General features: G+C 36.1%; 1 protein-coding gene across 4 annotated transcripts in view; it reads right to left on the bottom strand.

Moving 5' to 3' along the window:
• LOC139964363 (heparan sulfate 2-O-sulfotransferase 1-like) overlaps positions 1-24853 on the bottom strand; it is a 76079-nt gene that overhangs the window by 6874 nt on the left and 44352 nt on the right. For all 4 annotated transcript variants that reach the window (XM_071965912.1, XM_071965911.1, XM_071965910.1 and 1 more), the window contains exons 6-7: positions 5963-6060; positions 2137-2294 (exon numbers count right to left, since the gene is read on the bottom strand). In XM_071965912.1, the coding sequence (XP_071822013.1) occupies positions 2137-2294; positions 5963-6060 (256 nt within the window). The remainder of the gene's footprint in view (positions 1-2136; positions 2295-5962; positions 6061-24853) is intronic.

The following is a 24853-nucleotide window of genomic DNA, read 5'->3' as shown; positions in this document are numbered from 1 at the left end:
AGTAGTTTCAAATCCTATACCTGCCACATAACATACACCATGTAATTAAATGCTGCCTGACAATAGGACACCAGTACAGTAGTTTCAAATCCTATACCTGCCACATAACATACACCATGTAATAAATTGCTGCCTGACAATAGGACACCAGTACAGTAGTTTCATATCCTGTACCTGCCACATAACATACACCATGTAATAAAATGCTGCCTGACAATAGGACACCAGTACAGTAGTTTCAAATCCTATACCTGCCACATAACATACTGGATATTATGCAGTATAAATCACCATGCTGCCGTCTCACAACAATTATGTTCTCTGTAATTCTTTCATTGCTAACATTACACTGAAGCTCCATTACAATGAACTTGACAGCCAACTATGTCATATTATACTTTGGTCAAAGTATTTAACTGCCTGTTTTCAAGGAAAGTTGGATGTTTAATATCAAGGAAACAACATTTCAAGTAAATTTCATCCTAACCATGTTCAATGGAGTGAATTAATTTTGCAAGCAAACTCAGAAACTCCTAAATCATATGGAAGTTTGTCACATACTATACATTTGAATAATTTCTTTAAACTGATAGTTAAAGTAGCAAGCATATCTACTGGTTCTCATAAAATACATATTTGCAACAATAAGCTTAATTATTACCCAAAACACCCCTAAAATGGCCTGCAACTATACTATAAGGTCATTCATGTAAATAAATAGCTAAATTTCTTTCATTTTGGTAACATTCAACAATTAAAGGTGTCTTCCTTACCAATTTAACACTAATGTAGACAATGTGGATATTTAACCAAAGTTACTAATGAGGATCTTTTCATATTGGGGGAGACTTAAATATTTCAAATCTCCAGTTCCTGACATCAAACAGAGTAAAACATGGTGTTAAACCGATAATTACTAACAAACCATCACCAGCAATGCCTACAATGTTGTGTGGTAGTAGCAGTACAGTCTGCCTAGCTTATTCCATGAGTTTGTTACCAAGAACAGACTTGTTCTGTCACAAATGTCTAATAACATTACTAACTAGGCATGACAGCAGCCCATGGTAAGTTTATGGGACAGACATTGACAGTAACAATGGATTACATGAGCATCACAGATATGGTAAAGAATTCCACATATAAACAAGGTTAGAACAGTATTGACATTAGTACACTGGTTCATGGAATGAAATCTTTTATCAGATCATGTAAACTATGTAAACATATGAAACTGTGCATTATAACAATAAAGTGTCTACCAGACAAACATCCATATCAAAGTTAGCTAGTAGCTTAGACTAACCATGGAGGTTGTTTACCTCCATGGACTAACTCTATCTATTCAAAGTATTATATTACTTTATATGCTGGAAGCTTGAATAGAAAATACACACAATAATGTCAAATAAACTTCTCCAAAGATGTAATGGCAACACTTTGTTGCGACAGTTACAAGATCAACTTTCTACCATTTGAAACTAAATATCCAATGACATACCGAGTAAAATAAAGTTAATACTGTTTTGTAAGTAATTATGATACTTAGATGACTTGCCTGCACAGAAATCAAGGAAAGAATGAGTCTGTTATAATCAGATCAAACATGGTGGGCATTGCCAGCAGTGAGAATCTCAATTATCCTATAAACAGTATCATGAAATTCACATGGTTGATGATATTTAGTAGCCAGGCTATTTCTGTAATAATGGTGACAAGGGGCTTAAACATGACAATTAAGAGGCCCAAAGCACACTGATCATAATAAACACACTATTTATTTCAATGGATTTATTAATGTGTTAACTAATTATCTTATTGTTAAGTTGTTCTAACGTTGTGTTACTCCACATTTAGACTCATGTGATCATCTAGTCACCATGTCAGTAAATAATACGTATCTTAAAACTGTGGAAAACCTGTATGTTCATTAAATTCCTAGCATAATGACTTTGAAGACAAAGATAGGATTATAAGACTAAATCCCCACAATACTATATAGAGTAGTAGCACATCGGTACCATTATGTGTGCCTTAGCTACATCATAAAAACATCTCTGGTTTCATAGCATAGCGTTATCATCTTCCTCTTTAACAAGCAAATCCTATTGTGTGACATCAGATATCATCACTTACCTGTTCTGTATAAATTCAAAGCACCTTTGAACATGGACGGTAAAGTGGCTTCTAAAAGGGCAATAAATTCTTCTAACTCCTCAGTGACTCCAACCAGTAGGTATCTATGGATCATGTTATACTTGGCCTGTTCTAAAGCCCATCGACTACCAGGTTTCCTGTAGAGAAAGCATCACAGAGAAACAGAATGATAAAAATTGTAGTTTCAACTGTGTAGCAGAAATAATAAAATGAGAAATGGTTTTTCAGGTGATTACAAATTAAAGCTTTCAGTACTTAAGAATGTAGAGTTACCAAGAGTAATACTAAGCAAGTGCTTAAATGCTGGCTAACACACTCTTTCCACAAATGTTAGCTTAAGTAGTCCTAAGCAAGTGTTTTAACGCTGGCTAATAAATCTTTCCACATATGTTAGCTTCAGATTTAAACCAGAGTGCAAAAGTGCATGGAGGTTTCAATGATTTCATTAAATTAGACTACTGCTTGTTCACCAGAAATAGCTCAGATTGCAATTGCACTTCAGGATGATAAACACAGGTCAGTATTCTGTATGTGGCAATACACACCTTCACTGAAACAATAGGGGTCTTGCACTCAATGTGATGCATCCACACACCAAGTATTAGAAATATCCATGATTCCTACCCCGAGATATCATGTTTAAAGGTTTATCCATGTATCCTACTCTGAGATATCATGTTAACAGGTTTATCCATGATTCTTACAAGTGCTGAGATATCATGTTTACAGATTTATCCATGATTCCTACCTTGAGATGTCATATTTAAAGGTTTATCCATGATTCCTACCATGAGGTATCTTATCTAAAGGTTTATCCATGATTCCTACCCTGAGATATCATATTTAAAGGTTTATGTTATTCCTACTCTGAGATATCATGTTTAAATGTTTATCTGTGAATCCTACCCTGAGATATTATTTTTAAAGGTTTATCCATGATTCCTACCCTGAGATATCATATTTAAAGGTTTATAAATCCATTATTCCTACTCTGAGATATCATGTTTAAAGGTTTATCCGTGAATCCTACCCTGAGATATCATGTGTAAAAGTTTCAACAAAACATAATCTCCATGTCATCAATGATGGCATCAGAAACTAAAGCAAGTCTACATTGAACTCCATTCTTTTCATTGAAACATTATTAACAAACAAGAAATAAACCAAGAAGGGAGCCCACTGTTTGATTAAGATGCACTGTAACATGACTTTGGTACACTGTACAGCTGCCAACACTAATGTTTCAAATGCAGGCTCCAACATGTGCTATCATTCATTCATTATTCTAGTTACCCAGCGGCTAAAATTGTCACCTCACACATATTCTTTGAATTTCTACACATGTACAGACAGCATATAATACAGCAAAGCATTTCATTAAAGTAATACAACTCCTTAGAAAAGAAAGTCTCTAATAAGCATAATTTGAGGAACATAGGATATCACCATAACAAAGTGGGAAGAAAACAAACAAATTGTAGAATATACACAAACATAGGAAAAAGATAACAACACTGTCAACACATATCCCAATTAGCTATAACAACACTGTCAACACATATCCCAATTAGCTATAACAACACTGTCAACACATATCCCAATTAGCTATATAAAAACACTGCCAACACATATCCCAATTAGCTATAACAACACTGTCAACACATATCACAATAAGCTATAACAACACTGTCAACACATATCCCAATTAGCTATAACAACACTGTCAACACATATCCCAATTAGCTATAACAACACTGTCAAAACATATCCCAATTAGCTATAACAACACTGTCAACGCATATCCCAATTATCTATAACAACACTGTCAACACATATCACAATAAGCTATAACAACACTGTCAACACATATCACAATTAGCTATAACAACACTGTCAAAACATATCCCAATTAGCTATAACAACACTGTCAACACATATCCCAATTAGCTATAACAACACTGTCAACACATATCCCAATTAGCTATAACAACACTGTCCACACATATCCCAATTAGCTATAACAACACTGTCAACACATATCCCAATTAGCTATAACAACACTGTCAACACATATCCCAATTAGCTATAACAACACTGTCAACACATATCCCAATTAGCTATAACAACACTGTCAACACATATCCCAATTAGCTACAACAACACTGTCAACACATATCCCAATTAGCTATAACAACACTATTACACTGATTACAATTTATGACTAAAATGACAAAAATTAACATAATCTATTCCACTCATATGTTTTTATTTTCATCTAACAGGTTTGAAGCAGCCATTGTTTTACCGTAGCCTTAATTAGCAACTACTTATGATAATACCTCACTTCATCCATGCTATAAGTTTTCCATGCTTGTTTTGAAAGCAACCACCTTCCTTAACTCAACTTTTCAACAAATGTTATGTGGGAATAACATAGTCATCAAATTTTAAAAAGAAATATAAATGAATTTTCTTACGATTCTGACAATACTAAGGTTTTCTGTACAAATCATTCTACATTATCATCTTTGCATTTGTATGCGCAGTAACTCTGATATTTGACTGTAGCAGCTCTGTGTCAGGTAAGTCACTCCCTATGCTCTATGATATGATGTAACAAACAAACATATTATATATGCATGTAATATGATTTCAATTGACCAATCTATGACTTCCTTCTAGATTTATTCATCGAAGGAAGAATAATGAGTGATTCTACATCCAGAGACTCTTTGCTTTTGTTTTCAGGCAAAATTTCAAAGTTAAATTTTTCAGGTTCCAACTTATACCTCTCTACACTGACATACATTGTTAGGGATTATGTTACCAAAGAGCATCAAAACATCAAAAGCTGCCATGACAATCACTGTAGCAACCAACTCAGACAACTTTATTATCAGAGCAGACCTAAGCTAGCACATTCCAACAGTATTTAGGGTTACAGCTCATCATTCATCCTTTACACATGCCTTACTGATTGTCAATAGATTATAGGTCTTCACATAAACTAACCCTGACACTTTAATGTTATGGTAACTTTATGGGATTAGGGTTCCCAGACAGACAAATAAATAAATTAAACTACAATCATACAGAACAAAGGCATGACTTTCATTTGTAATTTAAACAACATGCTTACAGAGAGAAAGAGCAAAAGAATCTGTGTTTACATGGGATAACATGCTCATAATTAGATCACCCTCTAAAGACCAGAGTGTAATGAGATCATAGGTCAAATACCAGCACAGTAATCATGATCACTAGTCTGCAAAGGATCATATCACCAGCATGTTATCAGATCACGGTGTGATGATGGGCGTGTTATGAGATCACAGGCCAACTACTCATATGAACACACTGGTGATCATAATCATGATCACTAGTCTGCAAAGGATCAGATCACCAGCCTGTTATCAGATCACAGTGTGATGCAAAGCGTGTTATCAGATCACGGTGTGATGATGAGCGTGTTATCAGATATAGGTCAAATACCCATATGAACACACTGGTGATCATAGTCACGAATCTGCAAAGGATCAGATCACCAGCGTGTTGTCAGATCATGGTGTGATGTTAGCGTTTTATCAGATCACAGGCCAGCTACCCATATGAACACACTGGTGATCAGATCTCCATTGTGTGTTATCACATGACATGTCCATAAATGTTATAAGAACACTCTTGTAATCTGATAGAACATGTTAATGTTGTGTCTGGATGGTGCAGGAGGGTGGGGCTGAATGAGGGTGGGGCTTGCATGAGTGTGGTGTATGGTACGTGGTGAGGGTGGCAGAGGGGGACTTACCAGCATTCTTCAGCATGACCACAGAAGTATGGTACCTGAATCCAGAGCCTGTCTGGGTGACAGTCATAACCTTTCCTCTTCACACACTCATCAAATGTCTGTGGAAATCAAACGGTTTACAACTAATATTTAATATACATTGAAACTGGAAATAAAGTATCTGCTGCATGTAAAGTGTAATTCCATAACAAAGACTATATTAAATGTTTTTTTTTCCCAGGATTCATGCAGGTTTATAAAACTTATAAGATTTGTTACAGTAACTAACACTGTTTATGGATTCAACGGTTACGTTGTCATGGCACACACACAGGTTTAACATTAAATCACTCATATCTGCATACAAAAGGAAATATGGAAATTCACCTATCTCATCATTATTATCACCTATCTCATCATTATTTATAAACGTTAAAAACAGAAAAAAAACAGAATAAAGTGATAATTATTATAATCTGTATTTCCTTTTTTATAAATTAACCAAATGCAAGGCACAAGACTTCCTTAAACAGACTGGAAGATCTTTAGAAATGATAATGCATACAACATCTACTGGCTTATAGTGATACAGAAAGTGTTTATCTTCTTAATTTACTAATTAATAACATCTTCATGGAGTGGAGAGAATGACTGTCACAGGTGCAAATCTTGAATGGATTTAGAATTCAAGCTGAGCTTGAAGACAATCATATGCCACGGTTTCTTTTCACAACTTTCCAGCCACACTTGTGCAGGGTATCAGTTAATACCACGTTTACATTGTTTTTTTAACTCCTCTTAGGTTGATGTAAAAGTTCACATCTATGTGACATAGCCACAACGTCCATGGCTGCTTCTAGAAATGCAGTCCCTTTAAAGTGACTTGTCAAGATTTTTTTTCCTTCCTTCAAAGAATTTAGCTTAATAAGTGCCACATAAAACTACATGTACTTCAGATCCAGACTGTAGGACACTCTCATACAAGTTGCTAGCATTCGCCCTCCGTTGGCAATAAATTAATCGCCAACGGGGTCATAGATATTGGCCTGTCACATATAACTTGTCTATGACTCACAAACAGATCATTTTGAACTTCTAAATATCAGCTCTAAATCTCTTGTATTAAAGGGAAGGCATGTTTGAATCAGAGAGCAGAAGTGCATGACCACAAAGACCTTCTACAGACATGGGTTTCAAGTGTAACCTAAAAAGTGATAATTATTACGCGGCAGAAAACAATACTTAGAAAAAGGTGCTTATGACAATGAAACCGGCAAAATGTCCTCCACTGACAATTGGTCACTGGCTGCAAAATTCAGTTTCTCAAGTGCGCGTATTGTTGAAATGACAGACAACTTCCCCACCCCCACCACCCTATTCATTCACCTACTGTGTACTTGGCATTCAAACCTACGCTTACCTCCAAGCCAAACTGGTAAAAATTATGAAACATTGAGAATACTCAAGAAACTTAAATTACATTTCCAAAAACATATTAGTATGACCTTTCTTCATTTCGTTAACAGCAGTCACTTCTTGGGAGGGGGTTCTAAATTATGGTATTCTCAAATCTCAGCGCTATTATTATCTCATGGAGACTTTGTTTGACCTAATTCACACATCTCAGAGCTATTATATCTTATGGAGACTGTTGACATCTGACTAATCTGTGGTAGACTTGATTAATCCAAGGTTTATCCAAGATGACAGAGAGAACATAATCTACTAATCTTGGCATCTCTATAATGAGACCCAAATGTCTCATGATATTGAAATATGTTGGCAGGCCAAATGGACAATGAATCAAACAAAACAAGCTTTCCTACTTCAGGAGCAATTTGTAAACCACACTCCCAACGGTCACATATATGCTGGTGGACATTGTAAACCACACTCCCAACGGTCACATATATGCTGGTGGACATTGTAAACCACACTCCCAACGGTCACATATATGCTGGTGGACATTGTAAACCACACTCCCAACGGTCACATATATGCTGGTGGACATTGTAAACCACACTCCCAACGGTCACATATATGCTGGTGGACATTGTAAACCACACTCCCAACGGTCACATATATGCTGGTGGACATTGTAAACTTCACTCCCAACGGTCACATATATGCTGGTGGACATTGTAAACTACACTCCCAACGGTCACATATATGCTGGTGGACATTGTAAACCACACTCCCAACGGTCACATATATGCTGGTGGACATTGCAAACCACACTCCCAACGGTTACATATATGCTGGTGGACATCGTAAACCACACTCCCAACGGTTACATATATGCTGGTGGACATTGTAAACCACACTCCCAACGGTCACATATATGCTGGTGGACATTGTAAACCACACTCCCAACGGTCACATATATGCTGGTGGACATTGTAAACCACACTCCCAACGGTCACATATATGCTGGTGGACATTGTAAACCACACTCCCAACGGTCACATATATGCTGGTGGACATTGTAAACCACACTCCCAACGGTCACATATATGCTGGTGGACATTGTAAACCACACTCCCAACGGTTACATATATGCTGGTGGACATTGTAAACCACACTCCCAACGGTTACATATATGCTGGTGGACATTGTAAACCACACTCCCAACGGTCACATATATGCTGGTGGACATTGTAAACCACACTCCCAACGGTCACATATATGCTGGTGGACATTGTAAACCACACTCCCAACGGTCACATATATGCTGGTGGACATTGTAAACCACACTCCCAACGGTTACATATATGCTGGTGGACATTGTAAACCACACTCCCAACGGTTACATATATGCTGGTGGACATTGTAAACCACACTCCCAACGGTCACATATATGCTGGTGGACATTGTAAACCACACTCCCAACGGTCACATATATGCTGGTGGACATTGTAAACCACACTCCCAACGGTCACATATATGCTGGTGGACATTGTAAACCACACTCCCAACGGTCACATATATGCTGGTGGACATTGTAAACCACACTCCCAACGGTCACATATATGCTGGTGGACATTGTAAACCACACTCCCAACAGTCCCATATATGCTGGTGGACATTGCAATATATTTGATGTGAAAACATTTGACATGCAAAAGAGTCTGTAGCCAAGTACAGTAGATAATGAACAACATCCTACTATTTTGTAATTGCCATTACTATTCCTCATCAGTGCATCTAGAGTAAACTCTACTTAGGTACATTGTAACTGTTCTGCTATCTCAAATGGTCTGCTTGGAGGGGGAGGGGGGGGTGGGGAGGGGGAAATCCCAGCATCTAGATTAATCTCTACTGTTTCTTTGACATGTAGTCAGGTATGGTAACTGTTCTGCTATCTCAAATGGTCTGCTTGGAGGCATAGGCGTACGGGACCATTTCAGTTTGGGGGGGCAGAACTTTTTGTGCCCGAAAGTTCCTGTGACACTATCTAAGCGGAGCACCACCATCGGTTGGCGCGTAGCGTACAAGAAAATTTTTGGCACACAATGCCTCTCAGATTGCCGGAAACGGCACTTCTGAGGCCTTGCAAGTTGCATCTAAACATTCTTTATTTTATAATCTCACGTTTTAGAAATTTACACTTCCCCAAAAATTTGGTAAATAAGAAGAAGAAAAAATGGTAACATCACTTTGAAGGGGGAAAAATGGGACAGTATATTTTTTAAGCTCCTATTTAGTTACCTTATTTATTATTTTAACACAGTACTCAGCTACCTCCAGAAAAACATACATTGTTCAACGACACGTAGGCGGGATAATGTCGCTGTGTCGGGTGAGACTGCAATTTGTCTCACAAAAAAAGTATAAAATATAACAAAGAATATGATAAACCTGTACTTCTAGGCTTGTAGGAACCCCCCCCACCATCCATGAAATAGAAAACGTTTCTTATATACACTCATTATCGGGTATGTCCAGGTCAAGGGCGGCGGAAGCACTTTTAATCTTGGGGGCTGGGCACCGACATCAAAGGGCACTTTGCAGAAATTCGATTGGAATGATACAGCCTTACATTTATACCCTTTATAACTCTTATTGTAATATCTTATTTGTGTATACACATCACTCCATTAACGCCCCCCCCCCCAAAGGAAAATATGCATACTAGCACTGAAATATCCAATGCGCAAATTGGGAAACAAGGAACAAGTTTTCTTTTGAGACAAAATTAGGTGAAATCATGCTAGTTGCTAATGTAGGAATCTTCCGAATAAGAGTTTTTTCTTGTTAATATCTTAACAAATATTTTCCATTCGAAATAGCTTTGAGTTTGACCCACAGAAATCCATTAAAAGCCAGGATTTGCAAAGTTGTATGCACGACTATCTGAGCGGAGTGCCACCATCGGTTGGCGCGGAGCGTACTAGAAAAATTTACACAACTGTGTCAATTAAGTGAGAGGGGAACTGATTTTTGCCGAGATTCTGAAGAAACTTAAACGTAATTCTAGCATCGTCATTCTAAAACCTGACAAAGGTAACGGAGTTGTTATTATAGATCGTCAAGCTTACAACGAGGGAATTAGCTCAATAATCAAAGATGAAACAAGGTTCCAGAAAATAAAAATTGATCCAACCCTACGCAGAGAAGGACAGCTACAAAGATTTCTAAGAAAGCTCAAGGGCTCAAGGTTTTTCCCTGAGGACACTTACATGAACATTTACCCTACAGGATCTCATCCTGCCAGAATTTATGGACTGCCTAAAACTCACAAATGTACTAATAACAATTCATTTCCTACTTTTCGTCCTATTGTTTCAAGTATTGGTACTTATAATTATAATCTGGCAAAGTTTTTGAGTGATCTTATATCTCCCAACATTTGTCTCGATTATTGCACTCAGGATTCTTTCTCTTTTGTCCAGGAAATTACATCTATGGACATATCTGATCATTACATGGTATCATACGATGTAGTTAGTTTATTTACCAACATCCCACTTTCTGAAACTGTTGATATTGCAATCGATGCCATAATGTATAACAATCCAGGCATTGGTATTGAAAGGCGGGATCTCCCACTAAACTCCAGCTTAGGATCAAAGAAAGTCTACATATCAATTGGGATAAACCTAATCTCAACAAGCAGCTTGACTGTCCATTGTTATCTTTGTTGAGTTAATCTACTTTTCCTTGTGTGTTATTGCTAGTGTACATTTGTCTGCTATTACTTGTTCATTTTGCGTATGTAACCTGATGATGAAAGTCGCTACTTTCGAAACATGTCGTTCTTTTTGTATCAATTTTGGTAAATAGATGTATAAGTTAAAGTCTGTGGTGTTTTCAATTTTTTTATTATATATATATATATATATATATTGTATTATATTGTATCTTATTGTATTGTATTATATTGAATTTCTTGTCCTCTGGAAATTTGGGGGGGCAGTCTGCCCCCCCTTCCCCCCGCCTCGTACGCCTATGCTTGGAGGTGGGGGGTGGGGAGGGGGAAATCCCAACATCTAGAGTACTCTCTACTATTTCTTTGACATGTAGTCAGGTATGGTAACTGTTCTGCTATCTCAAATGGTCTGCTTGGAGGTGGGGGTGGGGAGGGGGAAATCCCAGCATCTAGAGTACTCTCTACTATTTCATTGACATGTAGTCAGGTATGGTAACTGTTCCACTATCTCAAATGGTCTGCTTAAGGGGGATGGGTGGGGATTGGGAATTCCCAGCATCTAGAGTACTCTCTACTATCTCTTTGACATCTGGTCAGATATGTAATTCTGTTAAATGTTATCTCAGCTACAAATTCCTGCAAATTTAAATATCTAAACAATGTAAAGTTTGTTATTTTTTTATCAGTATGACAATAAAGGCTATCAATTATATAGCTAAAATGTACATAGTTATGTACCAAATGGAAATACGAAAAACAACTATACATTAACAACAGTTCAGAGTTCATATAGGCAAATACAACTACTGTACATTGATATCCCAGAAGTTGCTCATTCTAAAGTAATACCCCCGTGGCCATGTTACGTATATGGTAGAATCCCTTACAGATCTATATATTGACTGAGCAGTCATAAATACCAACTTTCCAAGGAGATTCCATGAAACATTTCCCTAGCTAGCCAACTCCTAAGATAAACTAGGTTAGGGAAGAAATTAATCAAGCAGAAAGAGGTCATGCTAATTAAACACCAAAACTCCTGCCTGATTTATCTCCAGAATTTCATCTGAGTGTAAAAACATCCCTGCCTTGCATCAAGTCGGTAAGGGTCTGAAAGAGATTTTCTTCACTATGCCAATAAACTGACAAGAGATATAATTGCATTTGGTTTATCACTATTAAAGTAGCATGCACTTACTGGTGCAGCAGTGTATTACATATTACAGTAAACATAAGAGACTCATCTAATCCTATGCTTTGGTAAGTACTGTATATGGACTGGTATTGACCTTACTATGAACTCATGAAAAACTGGAGAGCATAGCCAAGACAACTGAATAAACCAACACCACATGTGCATTCACTTACATGTTTTAAATTTGAACATTCGTGGGTATCATCCATAGTTTGGCCATTGAAAATTATAGGATTAGTTCAAGTAAAATATGAATTGCAATGGATGTGCTGTGCTGGGTACTTCTTCAATTGATATCTACAGGAGCACATATATATCAAAGACATCAGACAAGACATATAACAGGAAGGCAGCAAAGTATATATGCTTTATGGGTCAAAGGTCATAATTGGCTAGGGTCCTCACACTTCCCTTTACAGCAGTTATTGCTTTGTGTTATTGCCAATCCTCCTCATGCAATGTCTGCACATACTTCTAACTCCAATTTACTAATGTTTCATATTTTCAATTTATGGAATTCTGTAAAAAGGATTATATTTATACTTTTTTCATTTATTCATCTAAAAGCCCAAGAGAATAGACATCACAGCTATATTTAAGAAAGCTTGCCAGGATAAAGATTGTTTATTATGGCCACCCAGCTCAGCTTTTCAAACCTTCCTTTCAACTTGTCAAGTATCTCAGCTACACTGTTAGGAAATATTTATGCACACAGCTTTGACAAAATAAGCTCAACCATTGAAACAAACCGTTCTTGTGAAACTACTTCTGCCATCTTTGCATCATGGAATACATTTAACATACACATTGTCTACTTGTGTAGGATTTATGTACTGAAAGTGAACAGCACATCCAATATGACCCCAAACCAAACACATATTACTTTAATATGACCAGCACTAAACTAATCAAGTTGGCTTGTAGACCTTGGAAATTCATTCCCAAAATATCTCATTACTCATTCATATCACAAGCCTCTGAGGGCATTCCATTTTAAGCTGTTTGGAGGATAGATATGGCTTGAAGGAAATGTCTGAATAATGTGTCTGCAGTTCCTTTGATATAATATTGATAACCTCAATTTCATTGCAGACAGCAATCTCTCTTCTTTAAACAGAGAAGTATACTATACACTTTTACAAAACAATAACGGCCACATAGAGATGATATTATTAGAGGAATTATGAAATCAAATGTATTCCCAATTTCCCAAACCACATCTTTTTCTACAAATGTAGAATGGCAATATTAAACCAATATGTTTGTCAAAAACCATTTCAAAAAAAGGAAATATTAAACCAATATGTTTGTCAAAAACCATTTCAAAAAAAGGAAATATTAAACCAATATGTTTGTCAAAAACCATTTAATTTATAATGTTGACATTTTTCAACAGCTTTTAAACTTGGCTTTTTCATGGAACTTGGCCAAACAGGACTTTTGAGTGTTTAATAATAATGCCCACAACATAAACTGAAAAAAGTTGATCAGAATATTGGTATAATTGACTTCTCTAGTTTGATCATTTCCACAAACCAATCAAAACAAGAAGTAAAATTCATTCTCAATTCTTCTTTTCTGTCTACTGTCTACTGTAGTTATTTACTTACCATCATAAATTAATACTTGTAATATTATATAGTAATCTATATTAACATGTACATAATTATAATATTCATTCTCATCTTCAATCAATATTAACTGCTCTCTCTGGGTGTCTCTTTCCTCCATATAAACATCCTGACAAAAACTTCAATGACTGACCAATAAATCAATCTCACTTGCACAATGTTAATTGTTATGTTGGCATTGATCTCCTTTAAAGCTACACATCTCCTTTAAAGCTACGCAGAACAATACATCTCCTTTAAAGCTACTCTTTAGGTTGTTTGTAAATTTGTGTCACAATGAGTGAGCCGTGTCAAATTCATACATTATTGGTAAATGCTCCAATCTAACCAAGAGATTTATTTGGTTAACTTGGAAGCTGGTCCCAAACACAGATTTGGGATTGAGTAACAGTAGCAACAAGTCAGGCCAGTGGTATTGAAAGTCATACCAGTGAAATTATTTGGGGTTGGGGTTGAGGGGGTTGGGGGGAGTGGGAAATATAGTTACTTGGCAGAGAATAATTGATCTTGTACCAGGGCATATTTTAAGCAAAATTAATTGATTAGCACGTTTTGCTAACCAACTGCCATTTTGATTAGCACTGCATAAAAATCGATTAGCATTGAGAAATTTGTGAATCTAGTAATCTTCATTTCTCATTTATGTATAAATGTATGTACTGTAGCCTAGATACGCCTGATGCTATCATTCCACAAAGTATGCATCAAAAGGAGGACATACAAATAAATTCCTTGTGTGAAAATGCAGGTGGTATCCGTTTCTCATTTCGCTCAACTAAACCTACTCGCTCCGGGAGTCAAGTCATATTCCAGCCACGACCAATTGTTCTCCGAAATCCATTTCTTAGCCGTTTCCTCCTTGAAACCTTAAACTGCCATGACGAAGTATTCGGAAGTAAATTACAAAACGGAATCTGTGGAAACTGCGCGATCACAAATCCTGAACTCCTGATTCTGTAACAATGTAATTTCTGTTCAACCGATGGCGATAAATCCGATAATCCGATTACATTCTGAAACTACAGTACTACACAGTGCAATATTATTATTGTAATGTTAGCCTATAGCCAGCACCAGTAGCCCACAACGTGGTATTGCAATTAGGGTTGGGCGATATTTCCTTTTTAACGTCACGATAAATAGTTCAAAAATTATCGCGATAATTCGATAATTACGATAATTTTTCCTTGTTGTGTTTAGTGTGTTCGCGAACACACTACAAACAACTGCCGATTTCCCACCGGTGGTTTCGCGCAGCGAACATGCACACCAACCCCTGTTGCGTGCAAGCATAGTGTCGTGGGGTCCAGGGGCCCGCCTTAGCGCCCGGTGGTGTCAAGGGGTGGAACCCCTTGTGTGGGGTTCCAGGGGGCGAAGGCCCCCGGAAAATTTTAGTATTTTTGCGTGTCTGGCGATAAAAAATTCACAGCTGAGGATTCAAAATACTGACAACTTTTTTAATTTAAATTGTCACGAAACTGATGAAAATTTTAAAATGACAAGTTAGAGTAGCTATATTATGTGATAAAATGAAAAGAGATTTAATCTGTCTTACAATCTTTAAAAAGTTTAACTTACAAAACTGTCGATATTATGAAACAAATTACGTTCGGCAAAGCCCCGTTTCTAGACTGCCTAACAATGAACAGCGTGCACTATACGTACATCAGTTTACAACTGCAGTGTTTATCCCTACTAAAATATCACGGTAGGCTACATGTGATGCGAATTTTCACAGGTACCTTGCCAAACAACCCCCCTGTCTAACACCTGTTTGTTAACATTTTTGGCACGTTTCCAATAAAAACTTTTCATGGAGTTTACTATTTTGGCTCCATTCTAGAATTAATTAGGTCAGTCAGTAAAGGATCGGTAAAGTTATGCGAAATATTATCTTAGACGTTCAAGAAAAGTAGGTAAATATCCCCGTAACATTAAGGTAAGTAAAACACACCTCAAGTCAACCGACTCCTCCGCATGAACAAAACAATCTATTCCCCATGATACACGAGGCACAGTCTATACCATACAGTCATAGCACGATATCAAGGCCCCAATAGCTACAGTATGGCCATCTTTATGAAAGTAAGAATCTTGTAATCCCATGTTTTAGGCCACTTGGCATGATTAACTAAATGCTAAATATTGTTTCCATGTCCTTGTAGAAAATTTCAACTTCGCAAAATACAATTAGTTGTGTTTTTGTTGTTACGTGAGATCCGTAACCGACGAAGTGGTTAGGCTATTTACTATACACTTAACTATAGTAGGATATTATTATTATTATTTTTTTTTGTGGAAATTCTAGAAAATACTTTCTTTTCCCCCGCTTAACACTAGATGTGGTCTTATGGTTTATTCAGAAATGGGTGTAATAGAGCCTTGTTTACATGACATTAGTTGCATTTAGCACGATATGCCAGTTTCGCGTGAATTTTTCGAAAGTATTTTGCTCGACCTTTCGTAAAATTTGAAAGGTGTACCAACTTACTGTTCGTACACAATTGGTAATGTCTCTACTGATTTTCAGAGTTTTTTCTCTATACAGTCAATGTTGTAAAGGACGGGTTTTCACGAAGTTCAAAAGTCAGTAAATGAAGTTGATAAACTTTATTTCTTTTCAACTTTCTTAACCATGGAATGCTAGAATAACATTTACACTTAAAACGGAAAAAGGATAATCGCATTTTTTCCACATTTATTTCAAATTTCTTTCACAAGATATTATCGTCATTTGTTCAATCCTCAAAAAATATCGTCTTGAATAAAATATAAGCAATATCATTTACGCGATGGTCCGTATCATAGTGGTACAGTACGGATGTATCAATGACCATGCTTCTAGTAATTTGTACTGCCCGCACATACCTAGCGCCCGTTCGCGGACTACGACTGTCATAGATATAGTACATACTACGGCGCTGTGTAAAACATGCATTAGCAACTTGATGCGATTTCCAGTTAGGCTATATTGATGATGGAAAAACGTAGCGATTCATGATTCGCAGAACTTGCGAATCAACTAGGGAAATGATTCGCAAACAGGCTATTTCGACTCGCAAACTGCGAAGCGAACCCGGTTAAAATATGCCCTGTCTTGTACTGCATTGCAGAATGCTAGGCAAACTGGACAAATGCTTTAAAAGTACATGATTGCAACTTTGGTACAAATGGACCATTAAATAATAAGAAGCAACATTAACAGCCATCAAAACTGATACACAAACTTGGTTATAGAATATTCCCCTGCGTTAGAATCAATGGTTAATCAATGTGAATTTAAAATTGCTGTTTGGAATATCTGTTGGCTAAATACAATAGTTCATGTCTTAAAGTATGTTGTGAAATAATGAGTAAATACAGCCAAGGCAGTTCTTTCTTCTATAAGCTATAATATTTCTCCTCCTCTCTATGTAATGCTAAATTGTGATATACATGTATTTGTGAAAAAATTCATTTATACTATTTTTAGCATAAATTATTTAAGACATGTTGAATTTACAAATCAGCCCTTCTAGATTATAATGCCAGTTGCCTTTGACTCCTATGGATTAGATTGATTAATATGGCCTATGTTGCAATTAGCAATTAATAGGTACCAGATGAATCCTTACAGACACCTACGCAGTGCATTCAAGCATTGTGTTCAGACAACAGTTACTTATTTCTGAGGGGAGATTGTTGGAACAATAAAGGCATATATTATCCCGGCTAATGATTCCATGCTTGGGACAACAATTGCAGTGCAGAATATCTTTCAATGCCTACTTATCTATAACATCAGTTAGGAATGGCAAACAATGGACACAGAGGGGTGGGAGGGGTCAATAAATGCCATTCACCCTGGCAACCAGCTGCAGTTAAAAGAAATAATAGGTCATATTGTGTAAATTGGAAACTTTAATACACCTGCATGATTGTTTGATTGCCATATTATTAACCAAGGTAACGCTACACATACAGTACAATGGTATCAAATCAGGTTTAATTGAGCCATGATAACAGATCATCACTAAATGCTGGATCATTCTTTGATTTCCATATTAACCAAGGTAAAGCTACACATACAATGGTATCAAATCAGGTTTAACTGAGCCATGATAACAGATCATCACTAAATGCTGCATCATTCTTTGATTTCCATATTAACCAAGGTAACGCTACACATACAGTACAATGGTATCAAATCAGGTTTTATTGAGCCATGATAACAGATCATCACTAAATGCTGGATCATTCTTTGATTTCCATATTAACCAAGGTAAAGCTACACATACAGTACAATGGTATCAAATCAGGTTTAACTGAGCCATGATAACAGATCATCACTAAATGCTGGATCATTCTTTGATTTCCATATTAACCAAGGTAAAGCTACACATACAGTACAATGGTATCAAATCAGGTTTAACTGAGCCATGATAACAGATCATCACTAAATGCTGGATCATTCTTTGATTTCCATATTAACCAAGGTAACGCTACACATACAGTACAATGGTATCAAATCAGGTTTTATTGAGCCATGATAACAGATCATCACTAAATGCTGGATCATTCTTTGATTTCCATATTAACCAAGGTAAAGCTACACATACAGTACAATGGTATCAAATCAGGTTTAACTGAGCCATGATAACAGATCATCACTAAATGCTGGATCATTCTTTGATTTGCATATTAACCAAGGTAAAGCTACACATACAATGGTATCAAATCAGGTTTTATTGAGCCATGATAACAGATCATCACTAAATGCTGGATCATTCTGTGATTTCCATATTAACCAAGGTAAAGCTACACATACAATGGTATCAAATCAGGTTTTATTGAGCCATGATAACAGATCATCACTAAATGCTGGATCATTCTTTGATTTCCATATTAACCAAGGTAAAGCTACACATACAATGGTATCAAATCAGGTTTAATTGAGCCATGATAACAGATCATCACTAAATGCTGGATCATTCTTTGATTTCCATATTAACCAAGGTAAAGCTACACATACAATGGTATCAAATCAGGTTTTATTGAGCCATGATAACAGATCATCACTAAATGCTGCATCATTCTTTGATTTGCATATTAACCAAGGTAAAGCTACACATACAATGGTATCAAATCAGGTTTAATTGAGCCATGATAACAGATCATCACTAAATGCTGGATCATTCTTTGATTTGCATATTAACCAAGGTAAAGCTACACATACAATGGTATCAAATCAGGTTTAATTGAGCCATGATAACAGATCATCACTAAATGCTGGATCATTCTTTGATTTCCATATTAACCAAGGTAAAGCTACACATACAATGGTATCAAATCAGGTTTAATTGAGCCATGTTGACAGATCATCACTAAATGCTGCATCATTCTTTGATTTCCATATTATTAAAGGTTTATGGACAGGTAGCAATTTTGCTATGAATGTATTGCTTATGTATGTCCGAGCATATTCTCAATATAAACTCTTTAAAAATTTGCTCTAGTTTTTGAGATATTAAGGATTAATTACTCAGATCAACGAAAAACAAACGCCTGAAAGCACGTTTCTAAAATTTGACTTCTGACACGATGTGACGTAGAATCGAGAAGGGATAAGAGCATGCGTATATGTGAAAACTCCGGATGTTTACATTGAGTCATCGAACTGGGTATATATTGTGTATCAATCTATACCCGAAGCACGTAATCGTTACCATTCCGTTCGTTGACAAACTTGTTTTCGTAGGCCTACATCCATATTCGTTTATTCAAAATGCTGTTTAAAAGAGAATGAATTTGTTTACATTCTAATTTTGTATGATTACATCGTATTCAATTTTATTTTTGGAAATACTGTTCTAAGTCTTAAGTTTGGAGAGAGTTTTGAGTAAGAATGCCGCGGCGTTGTATAGTAGGAGGTTGCAGTAACACTAACAGTGGAAATATGAGCCTACATGTATTCTCACCAGTCAGTATTCAACAGACGCCGTGGATTTTCATGGCTGTCAGGTTCACCTTCCGAGTCTGTGGTGCTGTCACTTTCATCGGCTTCTGGCTCAAATTGATAGGGCCTAATTTCCTCTTGGTTCGGAATTTCGTATTCCAAAGAGCCTTCTTCCTCACTTGCTGTCCCCGTTTCGTCGTCCGAAACCTCTGGACTGGAAATTTCGGGTTGTTTTGAAGCTTCCATTTTCGAGGTTACCAAGCGAAATCAACGTTAAAAGATAGTGCGCAGAACTTTACATTTAACATACGGTCTGCGCATCTCGATTCTACGTCACAAAAAATCAATACGTTATGAGGTGGTTATCGATTCTTACGTTTGTGAAGCTCAAAATTTCCCGATTTTTTCACTTTTTGAAATCGAATTTCAAGGATTTGATGGCATATGTGAAAAGTAGATGTAATTTGCTATTGAATAGAGTAAAGTTGTAGCTACCTGTCCATAAACCTTTAACCAAGGTAAAGCTACACAAGCAATGGTATCAAATCAGGTTTAATTGAGCCTTGATAACAGATCATCACTAAATGCTGGATCATTCTTTGATTTCCATATTAACCAAGGTAAAGCTACACATACAATGGTATCAAATCAGGTTTAATTGAGCCATGATAACAGATCATCACTAAATGCTGGATCATTCTTTGATTTCCATATTAACCAAGGTAAAGCTACACATACAATGGTATCAAATCAGGTTTAATTGAGCCATGATAACAGATCATCACTAAATGCTGGATCATTCTTTGATTTCCATATTAACCAAGGTAAAGCTACACAAACAATGGTATCAAATCAGGTTTAATTGAGCCATGATAACAGATCATCACTAAATGCTGGATCATTCTTTGATTTCCATATTAATCAAGGTAAAGCTACACATACAATGGTATCAAATCAGGTTTAATTGAGCCATGATAACAGATCATCACTAAATGCTGGATCATTCTTTGATTTCCATATTAACCAAGGTAAAGCTACACATACAATGGTATCAAATCAGGTTTAATTGAGCCATGATAACAGATCATCACTAAATGCTGGATCATTCTTTGATTTCCATATTAACCAAGGTAAAGCTACACATACAATGGTATCAAATCAGGTTTAACTGAGCCATGATAACAGATCATCACTAAATGCTGCATCATTCTTTGATTTCCATATTAACCAAGGTAACGCTACACATACAGTACAATGGTATCAAATCAGGTTTTATTGAGCCATGATAACAGATCATCACTAAATGCTGGATCATTCTTTGATTTCCATATTAACCAAGGTAAAGCTACACATACAGTACAATGGTATCAAATCAGGTTTAACTGAGCCATGATAACAGATCATCACTAAATGCTGGATCATTCTTTGATTTCCATATTAACCAAGGTAAAGCTACACATACAGTACAATGGTATCAAATCAGGTTTAATTGAGCCATGATAACAGATCATCACTAAATGCTGGATCATTCTTTGATTTCCATATTAACCAAGGTAAAGCTACACATACAGTACAATGGTATCAAATCAGGTTTAACTGAGCCATGATAACAGATCATCACTAAATGCTGGATCATTCTTTGATTTCCATATTAACCAAGGTAAAGCTACACATACAATGGTATCAAATCAGGTTTAATTGAGCCATGATAACAGATCATCACTAAATGCTGGATCATTCTTTGATTGCCATATTATTAACCAAGGTAAAGCTACACATGCAATGGTATCAAATCAGGTTTTATTGAGCCATGATAACAGATCATCACTAAATGCTGCATCTTTCTTTGATTTCCATATTATTAACCAAGGTAAAGCTACACATACAATGGTATCAAATCATGTTTAATTGAGCCATGATAACAGATCATCACTAAATGCTGCATCATTCTTTGATTTCCATATTATTAACCAAGGTAAAGCTACACATACAATGGTATCAAATCAGGTTTAATTGAGCCATGATAACAGATCATCACTAAATGCTGCATCATTCTTTGATTTCCATATTAACCAAGGTAAAGCTACACATACAATGGTATCAAATCAGGTTTTATTGAGCCATGATTACAGATTATCACTAAATGCTGCATCATTCTTTGATTTCCATATTAACCAAGGTAAAGCTAACAATGGTATCAAAATCAGGTTTTATGCCATGATAACAGATCATCACTAAATGCTGCATCTTTCTTTGATTTCCATATTATTAACCAAGGTAAAGCTACACATACAATGGTATCAAATCATGTTTAATTGAGCCATGATAACAGATCATCACTAAATGCTGCATCATTCTTTGATTTCCATATTATTAACCAAGGTAAAGCTACACATACAATGGTATCAAATCAGGTTTAATTGAGCCATGATAACAGATCATCACTAAATGCTGCATCATTCTTTGATTTCCATATTAACCAAGGTAAAGCTACACATACAATGGTATCAAATCAGGTTTTATTGAGCCATGATTACAGATTATCACTAAATGCTGCATCATTCTTTGATTTCCATATTAACCAAGGTAAAGCTAACAATGGTATCAAAATCAGGTTTTATGCCATGATAACAGATCATCACTAAATGCTGCATCTTTCTTTGATTTCCATATTATTAACCAAGGTAAAGCTACACATACAATGGTATCAAATCATGTTTAATTGAGCCATGATAACAGATCATCACTAAATGCTGCATCATTCTTTGATTTCCATATTATTAACCAAGGTAAAGCTACACATACAATGGTATCAAATCAGGTTTAATTGAGCCATGATTACAGATTATCACTAAATGCTGCATCATTCTTTGATTTCCATATTAACCAAGGTAAAGCTACACATACAATGGTATCAAATCAGGTTTTATTGAGCCATGATAACAGATCATCACTAAATGCTGCATCATTCTTTGATTTCCATATTATTAACCAAGGTAAAGCTACACATACAATGGTATCAAATCAGGTTTAATTGAGCCATGATAACAGATCATCACTAAAGGCTGGATCATTCTTTGATTTCCATATTATTAACCAAGGTAAAGCTACACATACAATGGTATCAAATCAGGTTTAATTGAGCCATGATAACAGATCATCACTAAATGCTGCATCATTCTTTGATTTCCATATTAACCAAGGTAAAGCTACACATACAATGGTATCAAATCAGGTTTAATTGAGCCATGATAACAGATCATCACTAAATGCTGGATCATTCTTTGATTTCCATATTAACCAAGGTAAAGCTACACATACAATGGTATCAAATCAGGTTTAATTGAGCCATGATAACAGATCATCACTAAATGCTGGATCATTCTTTGATTTCCATATTAACCAAGGTAAAGCTACACATACAATGGTATCAAATCAGGTTTAATTGAGCCATGATAACAGATCATCACTAAATGCTGGATCATTCTTTGATTTCCATATTATTAACCAAGGTAAAGCTACACATACAATGGTATCAAATCAGGTTTAATTGAGCCATGATAACAGATCATCACTAAATGCTGCATCATTCTTTGATTTCCATATTAACCAAGGTAAAGCTACACATACAATGGTATCAAATCAGGTTTAATTGAGCCATGATAACAGATCATCACTAAATGCTGGATCATTCTTTGATTTCCATATTAACCAAGGTAAAGCTACACATACAATGGTATCAAATCAGGTTTAATTGAGCCATGATAACAGATCATCACTAAATGCTGCATCATTCTTTGATTTCCATATTAACCAAGGTAAAGCTACACATACAATGGTATCAAATCAGGTTTAATTGAGCCATGATAACAGATCATCACTAAATGCTGGATCATTCTTTGATTTCCATATTAACCAAGGTAAAGCTACACATACAATGGTATCAAATCAGGTTTTATTGAGCCATGATAACAGATCATCACTAAATGCTGGATCATCATTTGTTATGACTACCCAAAATGTCCATTTTTGTGGTCGTCTTTTGATGGGTTATAGCAGGTTTTCGAAGATTATTTTTTACACATCTTGATTATGGGTAAGTAAACTCCCAAATTAATGGAAAATCCCCCCAAAAATATGTTGTCTCCATAGTTGGTCTTTAAAGGGATCACTTAGGAAGCTTTCAGAACATTGTATCATTTGCTTCAATCAGAATTCAGTATTTCTTATGTTGCTAAATTCCTAGGTGTTTAGCATTTATAATAATTAACTTGGCAGCAAGCACCACATAGTGTGCACCAAAGTTCTAAAAAGGTCAGTTTTCTCCACAGACAAAGGTTCACTAGCTGCCAAAAGAATTTTCCATTCTATTTAAAGTAAAATTATCCAGGTCACTTATCTTACTACCCTACAACTATCCTTCACTAACTGCAGAAACTTCATGTTCTTCAAAGAAAAGTAGAATGTTATATCACAAAAAGCTTTTATCTTTCTTACAGTAATACTCCTTTTGTTAAACTCAGATATTCTTAATATTTATGACAGTCATCAAACTGCGACCTTTGTGTTCAATTTTGTTTTGCAGTCTATGCTGGCGGTTCAACTTCTCTTTTCAAATCGATATTCTGTTATACAACCACAACACTAGATTCAGCAATTCCGCATTCCTATAAATCATTTGAATTTCACTCAGCATTATATCTGTTTTAAAGGTCCTAAGATCGGGAACTCTTTGATTGACTGTCTCAATTAGTCTCTACTACTGTACATACCATTGCTAATTTATGACTTGTTTCAAAGCTATTTTGTTATCTAAATATTCACTAAATTCCTTTGTTTTATCCCATCTCACTTTTCTAGTGTAACCTAGCTTCATAGAGATGTGATGGGGGGGGGGGGGGGGGGGGGGCACGGGGGGAGGTGAGTGGGTTAGGGTGAACAGGGTGGGGTGAGCGGGTGAGTGGGTTAGGGGTGAGCAGATGAGGTGAGCAGGGGGGTGAGC

This window comes from Apostichopus japonicus, chromosome 22 (genome assembly GCF_037975245.1).
Source record: "Apostichopus japonicus isolate 1M-3 chromosome 22, ASM3797524v1, whole genome shotgun sequence".
Classification (NCBI taxonomy): domain Eukaryota; kingdom Metazoa; phylum Echinodermata; class Holothuroidea; order Aspidochirotida; family Stichopodidae; genus Apostichopus; species Apostichopus japonicus.
The sequence above is the reverse complement of the archived record's forward strand: the minus strand, read 5'-3'. Positions and strand labels throughout refer to the sequence as shown.